This window comes from Anas acuta, chromosome 17, assembly GCF_963932015.1.
Source record: "Anas acuta chromosome 17, bAnaAcu1.1, whole genome shotgun sequence".
NCBI classification, from domain to species: Eukaryota; Metazoa; Chordata; class Aves; order Anseriformes; family Anatidae; genus Anas; species Anas acuta.
In genome coordinates, this window is record NC_088995.1 from 8,826,906 (window position 1) to 8,846,026 (window position 19,121).

General features: G+C 39.5%; 1 protein-coding gene across 4 annotated transcripts; it reads left to right on the forward strand.

Moving 5' to 3' along the window:
* Positions 1 to 342: 342 nt before the first annotated feature.
* Positions 343 to 17,136, forward strand: SMPD4 (sphingomyelin phosphodiesterase 4). Of its 4 annotated transcripts, none has more exons than XM_068654010.1 (19): positions 343 to 501; positions 673 to 759; positions 1,241 to 1,383; positions 1,529 to 1,604; positions 2,456 to 2,564; positions 3,170 to 3,222; positions 3,778 to 3,929; positions 5,060 to 5,192; positions 5,825 to 5,953; positions 9,286 to 9,375; positions 11,861 to 12,006; positions 12,419 to 12,509; positions 13,014 to 13,114; positions 13,407 to 13,570; positions 14,234 to 14,439; positions 14,972 to 15,205; positions 15,921 to 16,052; positions 16,217 to 16,345; positions 16,625 to 17,136. In XM_068654010.1, the coding sequence occupies exons 1-19, from the start codon at positions 463 to 465 to the stop codon at positions 16,949 to 16,951; spliced, it is 2,541 nt and encodes an 846-aa protein (XP_068510111.1). In that variant the 5' UTR covers positions 343 to 462; the 3' UTR covers positions 16,952 to 17,136. The 4 variants fall into 4 exon arrangements, with proteins under 4 accessions (XP_068510111.1, XP_068510113.1, XP_068510112.1 ...); XM_068654012.1 differs by having other exon boundaries at positions 5,825 to 5,896; XM_068654011.1 differs by having other exon boundaries at positions 2,456 to 2,546.
* Positions 17,137 to 19,121: the final 1,985 nt, after the last annotated feature.

The following is a 19,121-nucleotide window of genomic DNA, read 5'->3' on the forward strand; positions in this document are numbered from 1 at the left end:
TTGGAGGAATGCTGTCCCTTTGAACACTGGGGACACACACATCTGATCAGCAAGGTCTCTCTGCTCTGTCCAGGCCGCACACACCTTGCTCACAAGACTCCCTACAAACACCGCCATCTGAGCAAACGCTGGACTCAGCTTGGAATCCATCATGCCCCAAAACCCACGGAATTAACATCTGACTGCCATTAGCTTGGGGCCACGGTTACATTTTAGCACCTTTTGACCCTCACACCAGCGCAAGGCACGCAAGGAGCACAATGGCATCCCACCCCCCTCAGCGCGGCCGCCATCTTAGGCATGGAAGCCGCCGGCCCGTCGCCATGGCAACCTGCAGCCCCCGCCCCGGTAGGGGAGGCGGGACAAAGATGGCGTCAGCGCCCTGCGCCGCCCGGGAGTGGTGACGCTGAGGAGAGGCGGCAGGGAGCGGGAGGGAGGAACGGCACCGCACCACAGCGCACCATGGCCGGCCCGCACCTGCAGCAGCCCAGCTTCCTGCTGGTGGGTCGGGGCCGCGGTGGCGGTTGCGGGAGCAGCCCCGTGAAGTAGCTGCGGGGTGGGCACCGCCGACTGCAAGTTTATGGGCGGTGTTACCTCAGGGATGCCGGGCGCGGCGGCGCGGGCTCGTTTTTGTAAGCGTTGTGCCCTGATTCCCCGTGTGCTTTCCGACAGGCCACGCTGAAGGCGGACTGCGTGAACAAGCCCTTCGCGCAGAGGTGCCACGACCTGGAGACGGTGATCGAGGAGTTCCCCGCCAAGGTGAGCGGCCGGCAGTGTGCCCCCGGCATTGCTCCTGCTCCCACTACCCAGAGCTTTGAGGCCCTCTGGTGAAGCAGTGGGAATCCGGTATTTCCGAGAATTAAAAACAAAAAAAAACTTTTCCAGTCACTAAAAAGTTGTTTTAGCGGACTGCACTTGTATAGCTTTCAGCCCTCTTTATGGGGGAAACCAATGTTTACGATCTAACAAATAATTGCATGTGATACTGATCAGTATTGTGGCATCCTGAGTTAGATCAGAAGTCAGGACAGAATTCCTGTAACTGCTGAAACATAATAAATTACTCTGAATGGAAGCTCTGCCCAGATAGTGATAATCTAGAAACAGTAATAACTAATCCTGTTAACTAGGGTCCTGTTAACAGCTGGCAGACTATCTGTGTGCACTCTGGAGCCTACAAGAGAGATTGTTCAAGTAAGGAAGCACATACATTAACTATTGGTGTCTGTTTTTCCTAAAGGAACTACACAGCATCTTCCCATGGTTGGTGGAGAGCATTTTTGGTAGCCTGGACGGCATTATCGTAGGCTGGAACCTTCGCTGTTTGCAAGGAAGAACAAATCCTACTGAATATTCTGTGGCTTTGGATTTCCTGGACCCCAGGTAAACTCATGCATTTCAGTACAGAAAAAGGTCTGGTGAATGAATAACCAGCACTTAACTTTTCTCCGTTACTGCAAACATAATTACAATAGTGAGACAGAAGAGGGTACTTACTGTGGATTTTCTTTCCAATGCTTGTTTGCAGTGGTCCAATGATGAAGCTGGTATACAAACTCCAAGCAGAAGAGTACAGATATGATTTCCCAGTCTCATATCTTCCAGTGAGTAACTGAAAAATTTGTAAGAAGAGAATGTAGTTGGTTTTGCAGCTATTGCATGGAACATTGCACACGCTTTCTATGTAGCATTTGATATAGGTCATGTTGATAGCCTTAGTGCTCCAGTCATAGAGCATCCTTAAATGGTAGCCTGGAAAGGAGAATTCCTGACCATAAACTGTAGGAGATGATGGCTGTCTGCAGCTAGATATTTGTGCTGTTCAGCCAGGAAAGGTGCACTCTGATTCTAATCCTGTCCCCAGAGAAAGTGGTGTACCAGTAGTTGTGGAATTGAAAATAGTTTTCCAAGCTCATCAGGGAACAGTGAGTTCTCTGGCAGCACTTTAGCCCATGTGTTTGAAGGCCTACTACTGTCCTGGATATGAAGTATAACACATAACAACTATACAAAAGTGTTTATCTGCAGAGTTCTTTCACTGTATTTCTATTATTTTGACCACTTACATGCTATTTAGAAATTGATCTAGATATTTCTACAGCCTTTAAAAAAAGAAGCATCAGTTAAGTATTCAGCAATTGCTAGCCCACAGCTCAGTTACCCTAACAAAGCTGTCATAAAGACATCAGTCTCCTGCTGCTCCCACTACAACTGGAAGTGTCTTTGTGAAGGCTTTATTTTTTTTTTCCTTGCATTGAAATACTCGTTTTCTGTGAAAAAATTGGTAGTTATCTAAAGAGCATGGATTTGCACAAGGAAATACTGCAATGCAGTAAAATCCCACTGAGATGAATATTGACATGCTCCTGGAATGCAGCAGAGCTTCACAATCTGAAAACATACGCTGTGAGTATGCTGAGTAGCCTGACTGATATGTCATTACTCTGTCTTTTAGGGTCCTGTGAAGGCTTCAATACAAGAGCAAGTCCTACCAGAATGCTCTCTATACCACAATAAAGTCCAGTTTCCTTCATCTGGTGGCTTAGGTTTGAATTTGGCTCTTAGTATCCTTTCAGCAGTTGGATATTTAATTCCTCTTAATTGTCTAAAATTGCGATGTTACAAAGTAATTGTTATGTATTTATTATATGTTTATGGTAAATCGCTGTCATGCTGAAAAGTCTGGACAAGTCAGACATGTTTAGAAGCCAATGAAAAATAAATTTGTCCTCTTTGTATAAACCTTTAGGGAAATTCTGGCCTTATTCAAGTCAAAAACAAAAGTCCAGTGACTTTACTAGGGCCGGTATTTCACTATTTTCATTTTGTAACTACTCTTACTTTATGTAATAGCATAGAAAAAGCCAAAAGACACATTAAATTTGCAGCTTGTGTGCTTGTTAGAAGCCATCTAGCTGCCACTGCACTGGTTTGTTAGTCTAACGTGCTAAGAAGCGTAATGCAACCACATCTTACCACATAGAGAAAACTTAACTTACTAGTATGTTGAAGTCAGTTGGAAAACAAGAAGTCAAAGCTGAATCTGCTGTTAAGTCCCTAACAAATTAATTTACCCCTGACAAAACAAACTTAACATCCAGTCAGCATCTCTAGCTATCTAACAGCTGTACCTGTTTTTTTAATCTAATCCTTGACTCTATTCTTCCAGATCCATTTGAATATTACATGTTTTATTTTGCAATTAGTTTAATTACACAGAAGGTAAGTACATGTCACAATTTTTTCCCTTAAATAGCCTAAGCCTGTCTTCACAATGCTTTAAGAGCCTTCTGAGGTGCTGTCTAGCTAAATTAAATCCTAAAAGTACAGATAGAACTATTGCTGTTACTGCTTTGGTTCAGTTCTCTAAGGAGATGATGTAAGATTGGGTGATAGACAAAATACTTGTATGCACCAGCATGCAGTCTGCCCAACAATGTACAAACAGCGTGCAGTGGCCTCCCAGTGAGTTTCCTACCCCTTCCTCCACTAACACCATTTATACAGTCAAAATCACAGCAGCGTGCTGTGGTGTTTGGTTATTTGGTTTCTTTTCCTGTTGTTAGCTGAGTCACTTGCAATGCACTCTTCTCATACTTCATTACATTCACAGCAGTGGTTCCTATACAACTAGTTGCTTTAACTTTGCTCCAAAGTGTCTTTGTTGGGCTTTTGACTATTTATGCTAAATGGATAAGGCTGTGTAGCAGATGCCCACTTTAAGTCACCGCTAGGAACAGTTTATAACTCCAAGCATAACCTGTGTGTCTGTTTCAGAACTCACCCATCGCCCATCACATCAGCCCTTCCAACAGTGCTTACTTCATCTTGGTGGACACATACCTGAAGTGTTTCCTACCCACAGAAGGAAGTGTCCTTCCTCCACCTTCTTCAAATCCTGGTGGAGCCATCCCTTCCCCGACTCCCAGGTAACGACTACAGTGCCAGAGGCAGATTTGGGGAGCACTCCTTATAAAATGTGTCTTTTTGGAACTAAATTTCTAACAGGAAGAGAACACCTCTGCTCTATCATCACTATGTATTTATTACAGAAATAAAAATATATATTTATATAAATTCTATATTTGTTCCAGGGAGACCTCCTTGCAGCTTTTCAATACTTAAAGGGGGCTTATAATAATAAAAAATAATAAAAAAAAAAAGATGGAGAGCAACTTTTTGCTCGGGCAGATAATGATAGGACAAGGGAGAATGGTTTTAAACTGAAAGAGGGGGGATTTAGATTAGAGGTTAGGAGGAAATTCTTCACTCAGAGGGCAGTGAGGCACAGGATCAGCTTACCTAGAGAGGTTGTGGATACCCCATCCCTGGAGGTGTTCAAGACCAAGGTTGGGTGAGACCCCAGGCAGCCTGAACTCATGGGTGGCATCCCTGTCTGTGGCAAGGGGATAGGAACTAGATGGTCTTTAAGGTCCCTTCTAGCCCAAGCTGTTCTATGATTCTGTGTTATATTCACTCTATTTTAACATAGAGGTTTCATTTGAAAGTCTGAAACGTATCTGTCATTGGAACAGAAAAAGTATGTACAAGCAACAAAGAATCATCTGTTGATCGATTCCAGTTATAACTTCCCAATATAAAAAGCTGGGACATATTTATTATAAAATCATATAATGAAATCACTACATTTGGAGTATTATCAATGTTAGCAATCTTATTCTAACAAAAAAAAAGAGTAGTAATATCTTTTATAATTGCATTTTGAATACATTTCATGAATACGAAAGGAAAAGGGAAAAAAATACAACTGGAGAAAGTAAAAAAAAAAAAAATTAAAAAAAATAAAATGTTGCTGAACGTGACATAAGGTCTGGGTCAAGCTGGTTCAATGCAGTATGAATAATGATGTGCTTTGTTTTTAAATTAAAATGACTAATCATTACATTTTGAAATTCTGCAAGATGCTGTTTTATCAACTATTAAGTTTTACTTCTTAACAACTCTTTCCCACTTTACAAAACAGTGATCAAAAGCAATGATACATCTCCCTGTCCTGAGGCTTAATGACTTCAGTACTTATATTAATTTGTCATTACAGGTCTCCAGCAGTGCCTTTCACTTCCTATGGCATGCACCACACCAGCTTGCTGAAACGGCACATTGCCCATCAGCCTTCTGTCAATGCTGACCCTGCTTCCCAGGAGATCTGGAGATCAGAAACACTGCTTCAAGTAAGTTGGATTTAGGGCAGGAGGAAAAAACACATTTCTTGTTGCTGAGGGATGTCTTCTTTTTAAAACAGATAGAGTTAGTCTGTTTTACTCTCGCTTGTATGCAGCACTGGGCAGTGCAGCTGTTCTTTTCTGTTAGTGAAACAAAGTAGTACTGTTAAACTGTTAAATTGCAATATAGAAAGGCACTTCATATCTTTTTGTTAGATTGAATACCTAGCAACCAGTCTCTATGTAGAAAATTCTCTGGAAAAAAATATGCAAACTTAAAAAACAAACAAACAAACAAAAAACTTCAATTCTATGCTCTAAGCAAAGGGCAAAAGCAGAAAAGTTGCTTCTGTTCACCATCAGGGGTTGAAAGGAAAATCTGGACTTAACAGTTTTTCTCAAACAACTTCCTACTGTTTAGCTGAACTGAATTACCGATGTGTTAGCACCTCTAAACTGTGCTAACTCAGTCATTTGTCATGACTTTATATGATAACCTGAAACATCTCTGAATAGGTGCCTATTTACAATTACAGCTTAGTTTTCAAATTAGATACTGTGGTTTTCTGTATGTAGTTTGTAACTGACATGACTTGGATTATTTCTCTTTTCCCTTAGCTCAGAAAATATTTCTTTTACAGATATTTGTTGAAATGTGGCTTCATCATTATTCACTGGAAATGTATCAGAAAATGCAATCCCCTCATGTCAAGGTAACAGCTTGTACTTCATTCATGAACATCACCTGGTGGTTGACTTCTTATCTTAGGGTAAAACCATCTGTTCTAAGTAGAGGTGTTTTTTTGTTTTGTTTTGTTTTTTGGTATATTGTTCAAAGGAAAGAACTTGTCAAAGCATCTGTGTCAGTGTGTCAAAAATGCTAGTCTCCAGTTACAGAAAATGTTGTGAATAAGTGTGTCATCCAGACTTGCCTTCATTGCAGAACTTGTTTCTTTTTTTTTTTGTTTTGTTTTTTAAAGATGAGTTTGTGGGATGGTCACAACAATCAAAGCACTAAATGAGTGGAAATATCGTATTATAATGCCATATTAAATCCTGCTGGGGCAACAAAGCTACTAAAATAATCCAAAATTAATGTCCAGCAGTAATAGCAATTCAGTGTTCCTGAAATACCCATGTGTTATTTCTAAAATCTGTAACCATTTTATAGCATAAAGCCAAATGCAAATGGGAAATAAAACTGAATGACAGCTTAGTAATAAGTGAATAAACCAGTTTTGTTATTTTGTATTCCAAAGCAGGCTTTTCACCATAGAATGGTGTCAGAAGCAGCTCTGTAGCTACAGAGTTCAGAACATCTTGCAAGTTCTCTTACAGTGCACTATTTTAAGCAGTTTGTCGTGGCCGTCCAGTAAAGCTATTGCATTTGAAAACTAAGTGCTTTTGAGGCTAACACTAGGCACTATAAATGCAATGGGAATTTGGAGGAGAAATTTTTGATCCTCAGAATTCCCTCTTGAGATGTAGTGGGACTTTATAGGAGAAGAAAAAATGTAAAAGCTACACAGGATTTACTCCCGTGTGAAACACGCAGGTTGATCAACTGAGAAATTCTAATCTTCCGCTTCACCAGGCGTTAAAATAGCAAACACATGTTTTGCTGGGGAAGAGCTGAAGCGCAATGGGTTCTGTCTTTTATTTTTAAAGTTAAGGTTAAACTGCAAACTCTTACTAATGTTGTAAAGTCTCCACTTGAGACCCCCAGCAGCATGGCTATGCACTGGTGATGGGAAGGCTTTGCTTGAAGTACCTGTCATCTGTCTGTCTGTCTAGTCTCTGTGCATCAAGCGCTGTGCTTAAGCCAGAAATGATGATTGCTTTAAACTTCTCTCCTCTGTTCACCCTCTGTATTTCAGATGTTCTCTTTATTAGGAAACAACAATTTAGACAGCAACTTTGATGATGAAGTAGGGACTTGGAGGAGCTTAAAGTTTTCTAAAATTCATCACTTTGTGCTCCTCTGCAAGGTGTATTAAACCACAACTGGAGGCCACAACTACATGATATTTTACTTTCATCCCTTACAGGAAGCAACTGTGGACTTGAATTTAAAAAAAAATAAACAAAAAAGCAGGGCCTTCACTCTTTAGGGCTTCAAACATCTGAGTAAGGGACTAATTCCCCATGACATCAAAAAATGGACAAAGGACCCCTCTTGCAGGACTGAGGAAAGGTTCTAGTTGAGCAGGGGACAGGACTGTTCATAAGTCAGTGTTACTTAAAAAGCTTTGTACATTAGTTTTAGGATAATAGCTTGTTTCATAGTTCCTCAAACGAGGAAGGAAAATACACAGAAATAAAAATTTTGTTTTAACATAAGGGTTAAAGGGTTCGACTGGAAATCCAAGAACACCCTAAACCTTGTTCTTAAAATGATTAATAACTATGCAGACTCACTTGATGCCACTTAGCCTTGTGTGGTTGGGAGGGGCAATTAGTGACCACTGATCCCTGAATCTGGGACCTGTTTCACTATTAGTGACTTGAAATGGTTACACACCTGTATTGGAGGGTGGTATGGGGTTCCACAGAACTTGTTCTTTCTTTGTCCAGCAGCCAGACTTGTATTGATGGGCCAGCTCAAATCCCAGATATCCAACTTCTTCCTGTGAAGTGCCTCAAGGAATGATAGGTTCTTCTCATCACAGACATCTCTTTAGAAGGGAGGGAACAAATAGTAAAGAATTCCTTTTGAGAAGATACGCTTTCTTTTCTACTTTTCCTGCTTTGAATTCTTTCTGTGTCTGGTGGGAACGTAGGCTGTCACTATTTGTTATGCTGAGTTTCACTGCTTTCTCCATTAATTGAGCTGTTTCCCTGTTTTTTTACATTCTCCATTCACTTTCTCCTCAGATGTTCCAGAGCCCAAGCGTGCAGCATCTTTTTTCCTATTTCATTCTGCTGTAATCACACTGAACTCTTAAGAGATTGACACTTTACGTAATGCTTCCTGACCTTCCAATGCCATGTGCCAGAAACCCCAGCACTGCATGTGGAACACCCATTAGACAACAGGTTCTTGCTGTTGATTATGCAGTGGATGATGTGTTTGAGCTGTCAAAGAGCTTACAGTAACAATTCTACCACTCCTAGAAAAGTATAAAACCAAAAGATACCAACTGGCACTAGAAGAAATTGAATAGGGGCTGATCAATGATAGCAGAGGTGTGATCTGGAGAGTTAGTTTAGCTGCCTAACAGTAGTCATTGGGATCTGTGTAGTGTACGTTTTGTTTTATGTTTTTTCATAATTTCATACATGTGTGTCACTGTTGCTACAGTATCCTGTTCACCGTCACATTGTCCAAAAAATACTCTGTACATTACCAAGAAGGGGTCTGGCAGAGGCTTGCAGGGATTTCAGCGTTAAAGCTAGATGCCTTTGCATCAGCATACAACATGCTGTATGTTGGGTTTGCCACTTATCCTTTTAGACACTCATGTTTCCCTAACAGTAAAAGCAATTTCTCCTCCTAAGGAAATTCGCAAGACCTGCAGCCCTCACAGATAGCCTATAAGTAGAAGCAGAGGACTGACGATTTCTCTGAACTGGAAACTTACTGGACAGGCTCACAGTGATTTTAAAAAGCCAACCTTTTCCTCCTCTTCATCTTTGGGAAGAAGAAAATACTAATTTCAGTTTCTTCCCAGTATACAAACCCTGCTTCTACACTGACGACAAAGCTTTCAAACTCAGTTTGGATCAGTTGTTCCTGCAGACCTGATGCAGGTCTGACTGTAGTATATTTGGCAAAAGCTCCATATCCCCTACCACTATTTGCTCTGAGGCTCTGTGTGCAAAAAACAGCCCACAGCTGCACATTCTTTGACCCCTGATCCCACTTGTATTTGCAGGTTGATAAAGGGTATGCAACATTGTGAAATCATGCTAATGAACACCAAAAAGAAGAGGATACTGTGGCTGCAGTTGTTATTGTGATATGTTGTCCCTGACAGTATTTGTGATGTTCATTTTTTTCCCCCCACCCTTCTTCCTTGGGCTCATTCTCACTTTTTTTTTCTCTTGCTCTCTTCTCTCCTTTTTTCCCTCCCCCCTTCCTTTTTTGTTTCTGTTGTCTCAGCTGGAGGTTCTCCACTACCGACTCAGTATCTCCAGTAAACACCACGGTAGTCCTGCCCAATCCAGCTACCAGGCCCTCCACGCATACCAAGTATTATCATCTTTTCATTTTGTTTCCTTTTTAAAAATCTTGTTCCATTTTATAATCTGCAAAGTGTATTGGTGCTAGCAGAAAAAGCTGCTGTACAGATAAAATGTGGTTTTACAACTTGATTGAGTACACCACATTGAGATTTACTAAATTTTTAGTGAAAGCAGATAGCGAGGGCTACTAGCAAAGCTCATGGAGAAAACAGTTAAAGTCTAGCATATTAGGACTAACTGGAAACTCAGTTTTTAGAGATGTATTCTTATAATGCATTGTAGAATGAGTTTTTTTTATCAGCCATGCTAACATCTTTTGGTGTCTGAACTGGCCTCACTGCTGACACATTTCTGCCCTTCACGAGCCAATCATTTAAGCAAATTTTGTGTGGAAGTTCAGCATTTGCATGGCTGTTACGTAAAATGAAGGAAGGTAACGTCTAGTTTCTTTTTGGCCAGTGAAATACCATTGGATAGTGCCAAATTTGTAGTAGTGTTTGCAAAATAACACACGTGGTACACTTGCAGATTGTTCAGGAAATGTGCATGTAAAAACATTCCTGTTGGAACGGATTGTTGATTCCTCTTTCCTTACTCCAGCTCTTTATTCATTGGGTTTTCATTTTGGGAAAGGGGAGGGCTAATCATATACAGTATAAAGCTCTTACTATACTATAAAGCTCTTTAGCACTATATTGAATTTTTCTGCTGTTAAATCCTTTATTTTTATATTAAGTACTATGAAATCTCAAGGTACTACTTAAAAAGGAAAACAGGAACTAATAGTTGGCTTTAACTCTTTAAAAAAAAAAAAACTATATCTAATTAACATGTTAAAGAAAAAAAACATATCCATTAAGCTAAAGTTTGACAACCAAAACAGTTATGAGGAACAATACTTTTAAAACAGTAACATTCGTCACGTTGTTGATTCTGGCTAGGAGGAAGTAAGAACTTGTATGTGGAGAAACTACTGCTGTGATCTGAAACCTTGCATTGAAATGGTGGCTTTGCAAGTTCCAGAGGCACCTTCAAGGGGAGTCTAGAATTTTTAGAAAGTGACACCCATTCAAGGCCTATAGCAGGGTACTAAATTTAATTACTATTAGGGATCTTTATCTAAGCTCAGTAGGACTAGAAAACATGCTTACTTACCAGGAGCTGGTAAGTATAAGACCTGCATTAGAACTGGTAACACGTTACCTGCTCCCCTAGAGAACACTCAGATCTACCATATTAAGAGGTCTGTCATCATGCCTTGAATCTTTTCCTGGAGTGAACTTTATGGTGTAGTAAAACCTTCAGAAAAAAGTCTGACCTGATGAGGAATGTAGAAAGACATCTGCTTTGCCTCAGGCATTGCAGACAAAAAGGACATAGACCCATACACAATATAGTTTATATATGTGTGTATATAGAACCATAGCAGTGAAATTACTGCTGAATTCAGGAAGCAGAGGCTTTTAGTATAATACACCTGCCAGTCCCCTACAGTCATATTTAAAATCTTACCTCAGCATAGCTTCATTGTGGAATCCTGGAAATACCTCGCAGCTACTGTCTAATACACTCTTCCAGCATCATCCATTATACTTGCAGCTGTAACTTTAGTTTCATCTACATTCCTCTTGACTTTGTATAAATGAGAGCTGTGAGATTTAGAATACAAATGGTATCTTATAAACCACCTTCAGTAGCGGATTGAGGTTAGTTCACTACTCCTAAAGCAGATTACAGTAGCAAAGGAGTTAGTGCTTTGTCCCTAGGCTGTGCAGCAGAGGAGCTCTTGTGTTGAGCACTCACCCAGAAGAACTAGTTCCTTTTTTTTTTTTAACCTCATTCATCTTGCTGCTATATCATACACTCAGTCATGTTAGCAACATCACTGTGGCTCACCATCACTCTTTGTGCTACTTCCGCCTGGGCTACTTCTACCTATAACAATGTTAGAAGTAGCAAAATCATGCAGGACTTGAAGCAGTTCATATTCTTACTGTAACTCTTCCTATGATTATCCTTTCGTATAAGACAGATGAGTAATAGCATAGGAAGGAGAGTTCTTAGGAAAGTCAGCCAAGAGCATAACAAAGGATTTGTTGTGCTGTTTGCAGCAGTGAACTTATAACCATAACGAACAGCTGAATCCTTTTTTCAGATGGGGTAAGTGGAAATCTATGCATTCTGTTCTGTTATGCTCACACAGAGAATGCTGGCTTGAAATTCAATGCCCAGAGATACTGTAGATGCTTCTTACAATCACACCATAAATACTTGGTTGTTTCTTAGTGAACCAATGATGGCAAAAGACTGATGCAGTTTGTCCTAGGGAGCAATTCTGTCTAAAGTCACCTGGCACCAAACTACACTGAAGAGCCTGAACGAGAGAGTATTTCTTGTGTTTGAATTTTTGATCTGAAAATTTAATTTTCCTGAATTATCTCCTGGAGAGTTAGCATATAATGCTATCTTCCTGTCTTTTGCTTCAAATCTAGGAGTCATTTAAACCCACTGAAGAGCATGTGCTAGTGGTAAGACTTCTCGTAAAGCATTTGCATGCTTTCAGCAACAGCCTGAAACCAGAGCCTCTCTCCCCTTCAGCTCACTCCCACACAGCCAGCCCACTGGAGGAGTTTAAAAGGTACGTAAGTACATGAGCAGCCTGTCTATGGAACATACAGATCTTCTCCCTGACAAACTGCTTTCCTTGAGGTGTTGAAGTACAGAAGTACATTATTCAGCCTATGTGACAGCTAACAAACAATGTTTCTCAAGTCCATTAGATGGGAGGTCAGCTTCAAAATACAGGGGTCTTGCTGTTAAACTGATAGGGTATGAGTCAAAGAAAAGAAAATACTACCAGAGGATTCTGGTTAAGGTTAATGGAGAATTTTACAGATGCAGTTGAACTGAAATTCAGTGGCCAGAAATAGCTTCAGTTAAGAAAGAACAAAATTGGGTCAGTCCTTTCTGTATTTGCATTTGTGGAAAGGGGATGGGTAGTTGTTTTAAAGATTTGCTGCTGATTTGACAATATTTGAATCTTCTTGCAGGGTTGTGATTCCTCGGTTTGTCCAGCAGAAACTTTATATCTTTCTGCAACATTGCTTTGGCCACTGGCCCCTGGATGCCTCTTTCAGAGCAGTATGTATCTACATATCTTCCTGAGTATGTAGTCAATAAAACTAGTACTTAGTTTTTGCTGTTTAGCAGCTCTCTATTGGTCTTCAAATCTCTTTTTTCTTTTTTCCATAAAGCAGTGAAATAGTTTATATGACACTACCATTTAATGTTAGGAAAAGCATACCAGTTTGTCACCTTATGTCTAATACGTTTTGGGGAGAATTACTACATGGCATTGGCTCAGTTTTCTGACACTGAAAACAGTTCTTGATTGAACAGAAACAGGTCTTACTCTTCAAACAGATGCCTTCTTAGAGGTTCTAACCTAATTATGGGTCTTACCTAATAACATCATAAACAGAAGTAATATAGTATTAATGTAATGTAGAAAGATAGTATAAATACTACTTTCTGCAAGCAGGAAAAAAAAAATCAGACCAGTACTTACAATAGCTAACCAAAAAATCTTTCCATCTTCCTTTTAAAGAACTATCACTACTCACTTGTTCTATGATTTTTGCTTAGGTTCTTGAGATGTGGTTAAGTTACTTGCAGCCTTGGAGGTATGCTCCTGAAAAACCACCTCAAACTGCAGAGCTCCTACCTCGCAGTGTGTCTGAGAAATGGTAAGTAGGAAAGCAGCTGTGGGTAATCTGAAACAAGCCTCAAGTTTATGCAGATCCTGAGTCTAATAACAGGATTTCAGGAAGCATCCACCAATCTGAATTAGCTTCCTGTACAGGAAAAGAGATGACATCTCATGATACAAGCTTTTGTTTTGAGAGTATTCTTTTGTTTCAGTGCAAATAGGGGATCTTTCCAGAGAAAGTATAAAAACATTCCCTTAATTGCTTCCCGGAAGACAAAATCATGATTGTTTACATAACTGTACTCACAAATCCTGTACTCACTTTTTAGGGCTGCCTTCATTCAGGAAAACCTACTTATGTACACTAAGCTGTTTGTAGGATTTCTGAACAGAGCTCTTCGAACAGACTTGGTCAGTCCAAAAAATGCGCTCATGGTGTTCCGAGTAGCCAAGGTCTTTGCTCAGCCCAACCTAGCTGAAATGATTCTGAAAGGTAAATGGATATTTTGATATCTCATGCTATCCTGTCTCATGCTCTTCTCAAAAGCTACACCTTATCTCAGAAGCACTGAATAGATTTACTCTCCTATTTTACATGCCATTTAGCTATTCAAATATTTGCATGTTTTCACTTTTTTGTTTTAATATGTCTACAGTTCACTTGTGGTCACAATCAGACTTCTTTCAGCAATTTTTCTTTGAAGAATGAAGAACACAATACTGTGTGTTTACAATAAAGTTGGTATTTCTTACAATGGTTTTACTTGGTTATTTAGCTCAGGATTAGAATTTCTTATATTTCTAAATGTGTCTATATTTAACAAAAGAGCTAGTCATGGATGTACTTCAGGATAATTAGTAAGTTTGGGAGAGTCAAGATTTGACAAGTATCAAAGTGTTAAGTGTCATGATTCCCCAATGCCCTTGTTGGAAACCAATTACAGGCTTAAAATGCTATGTGGTCTGCATTTAAATGCACTTTGATTTAAATGCAGGAGTATTTTCTGCTCTGTGTGGAGAGGATTAAAATGGAAAAGCTACATATCTACCTAAGTCTGCTTGGCAACGTGCTTTTAAGATCCTTTCAGCTAGACTTTCCCCCAGGCAAAAGCTAGAATATTGCGTAACCATCTTCACTACTCTTTTCAAACTCTAGGAGAACAATTATTCCTGGAGCCAGAACTTGTTATGCCTCATCGTCAACACCGACTTTTTATGACCCCCACGCTCTCTGGAAGCTTCTTCTCATCATGGCCTCCGACTATTACAGATGCCTCATTTAAGGTGAAGAGTCATGTTTATAGCCTGGAAGGACAGGACTTCCAGTATAAACAGATGTTTGGCACAGAAGTCAGGAATCTGGTAAGCAAATTTCTTAAAGTCTTTCTATTTTGACAGGTGTTATCTTAATGCTGAGCATCCACATGATAAGGTAGAAAACTCCATTCGGCAGTACCATATAGTTAGAAGATTGCTGATGGTGACTTCTGGAATCAGAGGTCTCAATCTAGCACAGGTGTAAAATGCTACTCACTCTTTACCAAATAAGTTAATTTAAGTGCTTGCTACCTTAGAGTCCTATATTGCTAGTACTTTTTTTTCAAATATGCTTACTATAAACTTCTGATTTATTGTATTGATCAGTATCCATCAGCCATTCAGATGAAACTAGCATTAGGAAAAAAAAGCAGCTAAAAAACAAGCAGAGCTCTTCTTTAAGTACTTCAACAGCAACTGGAAATGCAACTGACAGTCGTAGCACAATTCCACATGAGCTAAAAGAGCAAGTTGTCTGGATTTGCGCTCTCTGCCAAGCGTCAAGGCAGTTTTATCCCTCTACTGATGCTTAGTTGCCTTTTATGCCCCGTATTTAATTACTTTTTGTTTGTTTTAGGTGTTAAAACTGGCTCAGTTAATCTGTCAGGCACAGCAGACAGCAAAATCCATATCTGACCATTCTGCAGAGACAAGTGCTAGCCACTCCTTCTTTTCATGGTTTAAATTTACACCATCAGAGATGAATGGTTCCTACACTGGCAACGACCTTGATGAAATTGGGCAAGACAGCATCAAAAAAACAGATGAATATTTAGAGAAAGCATTGGAATATTTATGCCAAATCTTTAAGGTATGTAACATCTTTCTAATAACTTCCCATGTGGCAGCGTGAATAAGAATCAGGATTCCTCAAATGTACTTCTAGTTCTTGTGCTTTGTGGGGTCACAAAGCCATCCAGTGATCCAGCTAGAAAACTTTGTTTTAAACATTGTTTAGGCTTTACTTCACCCAAACACTTCAAAACCCTTTTCAATATAAATGGAACTAGATGCTCTGAACTTCTATCAAGCAAACTTTGTGACCACTCTGTTGGACTCTACAATAGTTGATACCAAAGTTGAGTCTTAAATTATGCCTACTCTCATGTTTATGTATAGCCACTGCATGGCTCAAACTCTAAAAACAGTCTTCTAGCTACTAAATGTAAAGAACTACAAAAATACACCATACAGTTGTAGCTATAGATGAATGGAGGAACTAGATGTTGCCTGTTTCTTTAGTTAAACTTAGAACAGGTTTATTTGTTTACCACACTCACTCGTACAGATCTGAGAAGACAGCTGTTTTACAACTCTTCAGGAGTCAGGAGATAACAAAACATCTCTCTGGGATTTGATAAATGCCCATGTGGAGATTTTCTCCTTTTCATTTCTAAGGGAAGTGATGTTAAGGCTTTCTTGTGCTGGCTGTCAAAGGCTTCCACTGTTAAGGAGTTTGTGAAGGTAAATGAAATAGATGAAAGTAGATCAAACATATGCTTTAGAAGTTTGTTATTCTTGAGTAGCTGAATGAAGCACAACTGACCCAGATGATGATGAAGTGTGGGACAGCTCAAGATGAGAATGGAAAAAAACAGCTTCCAGACTGCATTGAAAGTGAGGATGGCCTCATTCTTACACCTCTTGGCAGGTACCAGGTAAGAGAAGAAAGTTTCCATATTGCTACCCTACATTGTTTTTGAGAAAAGTTACCTTCTACAGCCAAGAGAAATGCATTTTTTCTGGGGGCTAAGAGAGGTTCCACTATAAAGGCATTTCAAATGGGAGCTACTAGATACAGGGTTTATTTTCCTGTTCCTAGATGATAAATGGCTTACGTAGATTTGAGGTACAGTATCAAGGAGATACTGAGCTTCAGCCCATCCGGAGCTATGAAAATGCCACTCTTGTCCGCCTCTTATTTCGTTTATCCTCAGCACTTAATGAAAGGGTAAGTACAGTACCAACTTTTTATATTTTTCATTGCAAATTCCTGTTCTTTTTTGCAACTAAGATAGAAAAAGCAATCTATTTCTTCCTATTGGTGTGATATAGGATGGAAGTCTACACTTAAAAAGAACTGCTTTACTGTATTTGAAATACTTTTAAAAAATCTCTTATAATACTCCTATCCCCTATCCTCATCCTATAAAAGAAAATTGTAAAAATAAGTTAGACTTGCTTTGTTAGTTGCAGTAGAAAACTAATGTTTGAACTTTTCTTACCTCAGTTTGCTGATCAGATGGACGTGCTTTGCTCCAGGGAAGATTTTGTTGGCAGATTTTGTCGCTATCATCTTACCAATCCCCACATCATACAGAAAATCAGGTATAGTCCTGTGCTGAAGGACAGAACAAACCAGAACTGGGGACCAAGAATCAGTCTGAGGTTTCTGGCTAGCTACAGGACTCTCGTTTCCTTGCTAATGATGTACTTCATTGCATCCTGGTTTTACATTGGGCCAGTAGGTTGCACGTTCATTATCCTGTTAGGCTATTTTCTTTATGCCGTAATAATGACTTTCTTCTATGAAGGATGGAAACCACATGAACACTAATTTCCTTCTCTCAGCTTATACTTGTAAAATAAATCATCCTGGGATATTCAATGACTAAACTGTGTGAATTATCAGATCTTCTTAAAAGTATTTTTAAATACTAAAGTCAGTTGAGTTTTTAAACAATTGTGGTTGTGTGGAATATTCAATGTAAATTTTATTTTTATAAAAGCTTTCCTATGCAATTGAGTATATGTGAGTGTTTTTTTTTGAGCATGGGAAGAATGTGCCACCACACTGAGACCAAAGGTCCGGTTTCTTTTTCATTGTGAATGCTAGATATATTAAAGTCATTGTTATCTGTTATACATTATCTACTAATGCAACCCCTGTTCTAGAGACATGGCCTAAACTCTGTTGGTCTGAAGGATAGCATTTATCTGGTTGCACTACACAGTAGTCCATGTATTTAGTAGGTTATCCAGATGTGACTCACCTTATTCCATGCCATTTTACAGCACCTACAGGACTCCATCCTTCAGCTTAACCTACACACATATTCAGCTCCCTCAGAAGTACCATTCATTAAGGTTGTTCCTCAAACTAGATTAGGGAGAAATCATAACCACTGCTTTGTTTCTTTCGCAAAGTATACATCTACAAACATTTTTATTCAGTAATACAGAAGTTACGTGCTTGCCCAAACTGCCACTCAGGAACACTCCTGAAAAAGGGTGAGAACTTGAAAAAACAGAAGAGAAGTCATACCTATGTACTACAATCAGTTGTTTATCACCAAGTTCACTCTACTTTGAGAAATCCTATCAAGGTTATAACTAAGTCAACTCCTTGCAGTCCCCCACTCTATCTTTGAAAGCAGGACTGCTTAAAGAAGGAGCTAGGTGACTTCTGAGGGTTAAAGAGAATTAAGGGAAAATAATTCCAGAACAATTGAAAAAAGAAAACTAATGTTCTGTCACTTCCCAACATGAATCCACGCAAAGAAACTATACTCATTACAAAAATTGCCTTTGCTTATTTATTACCAGTCCCACTTCCTCAGAGATTCACATTATCATTCAAGTAGAAGGGACCTAAAAAGACTGAGTCCAAGTGCCTGATCACTTTAGGGCTAAACAAAAGTTCAAGCATATTAACACGAGCATTATCCAAATGACTCTTGAATATTAAATACTGACAGGCATGGGGCATCAACCACCTCATTATGAAGCCTGTTCCAGCATTCGAGTGCCCTCCTCACAGTAAGAAACTTGTCATTCCCATGCATGCTGTCATTTGTTACCAGGTAGAATAGACTGGCCCTGCTTGAGCAACGAGGTTGACTCTCAGTCTCCTTTTTGTCAGACTAGACAATCCAAGCATCCTCAGCCTCTCCTTGCAGGGCATACTTTCCAGTCCTTTTACCAGCTTCACTGCCCTCCTCTGGATGCTTTTTATACTGTGGGATTGAGAACTGCATACACTATTTAAGGTAAGGCTGGTTATGCTGCATTTAATGCACCCCAAAATGAGGTTTGCCTTCGTGGCTGCCAGGGCATACTGCTGCCTCAATATTGAGCCTGTTGTCAACAAAGAAGACTCAGAGGATAGGAACTGCACTGCTTCCTATAGCCCTTCTCAAATAGAGGTGCTGTCTATATGAAACACTCTCAGAAAACTCATAGGTGAGAAATAGAGAGGATGCATGGTAATATAAGCCTCTTTTGGAGATAGCTTTTTATCAGCATAGAATTATAAAGAATTCCTTTCACTTAGACACTAGCATGTGTCAACATTAGCTACAAATTTCTCTCTAGTATATTTCATGCCTTTTATGATCAAATTTTGCCTTTGGTTCTACAAGCAATAAAGCTACTCCCTTTGTACAAAATGAACTAGGTCAGAGCAGTTGTTGCACCCATACAAGAGGTGTGCTTTAGTTAACAAATCTGGAAGAACAGGAACATCCAACACCAAAGTGTCCTTGGTTCCAGGAAGAAAAACTAATTCATTCAAAACAACAAAACTTTGGGGAGGTAAAAGTTCTCTCTGAAGCTGGAAGTCTAATCAGCCAGGTAGGACACTACCACACAGCTCAGCAGTAGGACAAGAACTGTAACTTAGTACCTTTCCTAATTGAAAAGGAAATTGTTTCAGGCAATCACAATATTTATTTAGCAATCAGATTGATAGCCACCCAATGCCCACTATAAAAAAAGGCGATTCTGCC